This window comes from Cyprinodon variegatus, unplaced genomic scaffold (assembly GCF_000732505.1).
Source record: "Cyprinodon variegatus isolate N-32 unplaced genomic scaffold, C_variegatus-1.0 Scaffold1813, whole genome shotgun sequence".
Classification (NCBI taxonomy): domain Eukaryota; kingdom Metazoa; phylum Chordata; class Actinopteri; order Cyprinodontiformes; family Cyprinodontidae; genus Cyprinodon; species Cyprinodon variegatus.
In genome coordinates, this window is record NW_015152266.1 from 39,089 (window position 1) to 43,251 (window position 4,163).

Here is a 4,163-nt window from a genome sequence, read left to right on the forward strand (position 1 = left end):
TGTACCTGTATATAAAAAACGCGCCCTATAGTCCGGTGCGCCTTATGTGTGTGTTAAATACAGGAATGGCACGCATAACTGAGACTGCACCTTTTGGTACGTTGCGCCTTATGGTCGTGAAAATAAGGTAGTTGTTTAAAAAAACATGAATCATTTTCGTCAGTTTATTGAAATAAAGGATAACATCTTTGTTAGGAATCCAGTTTGTGTGGGTTGTGCTTTTGTTTGTTTTCCCTCCACCACCAGGTGGCGCCTGGTTCTCGTTGGCTTCCTCACACACCTGCGGATGGTTGCCCCATTACCGGAGGACTCTTCAGCTGCTGACTGCCACCACCTCGAGGCCAGAGTGTTTGCCAGTGTTGAGTACTCTATCCAAGCTGAGTTTTGCTGAGTCAAACTGAGTTTTTGTCACCTGAGTTTTAACCTTGTTGTTTTTGTCTTTGCCTTTCGGCACGAAGTCCTCCTGCAAACTGGATGTTTTGGACCTTCTCCCCCTTGGGAGGATTCTCTGAGCATCTAACTGAGCTGAGGATTCAAACTGGTGGTTTGGATCAACTTTTCCCCAAGGATTGTTTGGGCTTCTCTCTAAGCAGGGGATTCATCTCCACAAGAAACCGTTCAAGTACCGCAGGAAATCTAAGTGGCAGTCAACTCCTCCGTTCGTCAAGGAATCACCTCAACCTGGTCAAGCCCTGTCTGCCATCCAACAAACAAGTCTATTACTGGAAAAACCCACACCAACTGGATTCAACAAAAGACACCTTTTTTTCTGGAAACGTGAGTACTGTTGCCTGTATTCCTTCTTCAAATCAAAGACTCAAATTTCCCACTGAGCCTGAACTAACCGCAGAATCTTCGCTTTCACTTTTCGGTCCCGGTTCACCAGTGTTCAGAGCAGCACTGGACTCCTCTCTACCAACTTACAATAAACCTGTTAAACCTTTCCCTGGTCTCTCTTTTTGGCTTTCTGCTTGTGGGTCAGATCTTTAGATAAATCATGACAATCCTATATTTAAATGTAGTTGATAACCATTGCAAAAAGTTATCAATACAACATAAACAAAAGGAAATTCATGTCACCCACCTGTGATATCTCCCCTTTTTTTAAGATGTCAATCAAAACGGAAAGAATCTCTATGTAAGAGAAGCGATCATAAGCTTTCATGTTTAAGAACGAGGCCAAATCTTTTCCCAGCTTCTCAAGGTGCTCTTCGTCTTCCTTGTTGAGTTCTCTGCCTTCTAGAACATGACCAGCAAAACGATGGAGTAGATCACGGATGTGAAATTCCTTGACCTGGCTTGGATCAGGAGCTTTGTATTCCCCTTTCTGCACAGTTTTTCTCAGCAAGCTCAGGCCCATTTTGTTCAAGATCTTGTTTCCTGAAACAATTAATGTTCCACAAAATTAACTAATTATTTTTAATAAAGTAGTTAAAATAACAGAACTTACACATACAAAAAAAAAACAACCTTTTTTTTCCAGAACTTGAGAAGACTTTTTAACACATAGCTTTTGCTTCTCCTTGAGTCATTTCTTGATTGGCTACTTTTTAACTTACTTCAGTAAAAATAGGATAAGGTAGTGTTACTCTTAAACTGGCTAAAAGCAGATTGGTATGTGCAGAACAATTTGTATCCATCTGGAAAGGCTGCTTTGGAAAGTTTTTGAAAAATGGGCAGATATTACGTGCAATTCTTCGAGGTGATTGGTGAAATTGGTTAAAGTGGCATCTGTCTCACATATTGAGCATTAAGCCAATCACAGCAAACAGTACCTATTATATTCTTGATTTGTTTCATAACTAACAGAGTTAACTGATAAAATTAAACTCTTGCCAAATGGGGAGAACCTGCACACCTATCCACAAAGGCACAAATTGCATCCTTTTGCTCATTGATTTTTCAAAAAAGAAATAGAGGCTATTTCAGCTAAAGCAGTCTGAATAGTGGAGTCTATACATAATACCACCGGCACAGCCATGTTTGTTTTGCTTCAACCAATCACTTGTGGTCGATATTACACATCACTGCATTTTATTGGTTAAAAATATTTCTGTATTTAAGACTTATGTATCAATTGGCTTCTGGCAAGATGTATTTTTTGTGAATTTACAAACCTTTCAACAATTCATCTTGCTTTTAAGATAATGTTTCTCTTACCTTAATACAAATGTGGGGAACTCTACCCACCTTTGCATCTTTTTCCCTTTGTTAATTCATAAATCTTATATCTAAGCTTGGATTTAAAAATATGTAATTGTGGTTTAATACCTGAGAAGTCTTGCATTGGGTTTTGTCCGGTGTTCTTTGATGCCCAATCCGCGGCCTCTCCACCAATAACCAGGCCTCCTCCTTCCACCACAAAGTTTTGGATCATCTGGGCTTCAGTTCCAGTGTATGCTGTGCACACAAACACGCTCAGGTCCTGGTTTAACTGTGTAGTTTTACATGTCAACCCTAAATTGGGTAAAGGTTTAACTCCCGGCTCAAATCCAACGACTCCTTTTCTGCCTTGGTCCAACCAATCATAAGCATTCTTCCAGAATGATGCCATATTCTATTAGAAAACAGAAGTTATGTTAAGGAAGATATACAAAGATATTTGAGGCCTGATTAGATAATTGATCAGTGGAATTTGTATCTATACATTATACTGCGAATACTTAGCTTTAGTGTGAGAATATGTGTGTGAATGGATGAATGCCTGAATGTAGTATAGAGTGAAAAGCAAGTTTGATGTTCTCTTTACTGCACCTCTCTCTCCAGAAATATTTGATGCGTCACTAAAATGATCCGTCCCCGTCCATAGTAGGATCCTGCCAGGAACGTCTCTCCATCATCAGTGGCACAGATGGAAAAGGAGAGAGGACCATGGACCAAAGCCGCACAGGGAAATAAATTTCTTGGCCGGATGCTAAAATTGGAAATTCCTTGTAGCAAAAACTCCAGGTCTTCTTTGAAATCCATCCTACTTCTGTGTAGCAAGAAGACAGTCAAGCTCACCATAAGCATCATATATAGATACAGAAAAAAACAAATTAAATTAGTTTACACTTACTGTACAGCTTTCCAGGAGGTTGGGATCTCAGCGTAAATGGGCATTTTTTCTGCTCCTCCAGACTGAGCAGAAAAGTAGATTCCTGCAACTGCTGTTACTTTATTCCCCGGAAACTGAAGGATGAGGTTTTCTTTGGGGTTCTGTGAAGCCCACGACAAAGCTTGCCCACCGATCAGAATCCCTCCACCTGCTTTCATGAAGGTTACCAGGTCTCCTGCTTTTGTACCCACTTCATAGGCATCTGTTATGTACACATCGACTCCAAGATCTTTACTAAATTCCTCAACGAGACTGACTTTGTAGCTGGAACTGCTGAGGTTATCAGCAACAGCCTTCATTTTTTTCTGCACCCCCAAAGACAGGTTTGTAGACTTCTCTCCTCCCAGCCAGGTCAGAGCATTTTCTACCAGAGCAGGACAGAGGGTCAGGTAGGTCTCATGGCTCAGAACCACAATTCTTCCTCCCCCATACACAGAGGCAGCCAGGAGGATATGACCATGGCTGTTTATCACTAAAGGAAAGGCATCTCCTGTCAGCACCAGGTTACAAGGAACACTGGAGTGCTGAAGGTCCAACTCCTGGATGCCTTTGAGCAGAGCCTTGTAGGCATCCTGAGGATAAGACTGAGCTGATTGGGTGGACATGATGGAATTAATTATGGCTCAGCACTTGGGATGAATAAGTCAATGTGTAAAAATAGCTGCTGTCAGGGTTTCCACCTGCAAAACAAAATACAAAGACAAGATGGAGGAATAAGACACGTGGTATTTGATGTTTTTATTTTAGACTTCAACGACTGAAAAGTGGTCTGTTTTAATAAGTTTGTTTAAAATTGGTCACTTGTATCAACCAGTCAGGGCACAGGCGTAACTTTCGGAAGGACTGGCGTGGACATGTCCCATGCCTGGCAGAGACAGAGCTCACTTATAACTTCAATACTTGTTTTCCTTTCTACTCATTTAATTGAGCCAACAGAATCTTAGGTCAGGCCCAGCGGCCTGACTTCAGAGCTTTTTCAGTCAATGTTTTTTTTATTCTCTCTGCCGTTAATATCACTGGATCTATCTAGAGCTGTGCAGGTAAGACTCCTGACTCTATGGCTCTG

General features: G+C 41.2%; 1 protein-coding gene across 1 annotated transcript in view; it reads right to left on the reverse strand.

The window, feature by feature from the left end:
• LOC107104592 (TRPM8 channel-associated factor homolog) overlaps nt 1-3,795 on the reverse strand; it is a 14,620-nt gene extending 10,825 nt beyond the window's left edge. Inside the window, exons 1-4 of the mRNA XM_015404624.1 lie at nt 3,059-3,795; nt 2,755-2,974; nt 2,272-2,557; nt 1,085-1,380 (exon numbers count right to left, since the gene is read on the reverse strand). Of these exons, the coding sequence (XP_015260110.1) occupies nt 1,085-1,380; nt 2,272-2,557; nt 2,755-2,974; nt 3,059-3,702 (1,446 nt within the window). The 5' untranslated portion in view covers nt 3,703-3,795. The remainder of the gene's footprint in view (nt 1-1,084; nt 1,381-2,271; nt 2,558-2,754; nt 2,975-3,058) is intronic.
• Nucleotides 3,796-4,163: the final 368 nt, after the last annotated feature.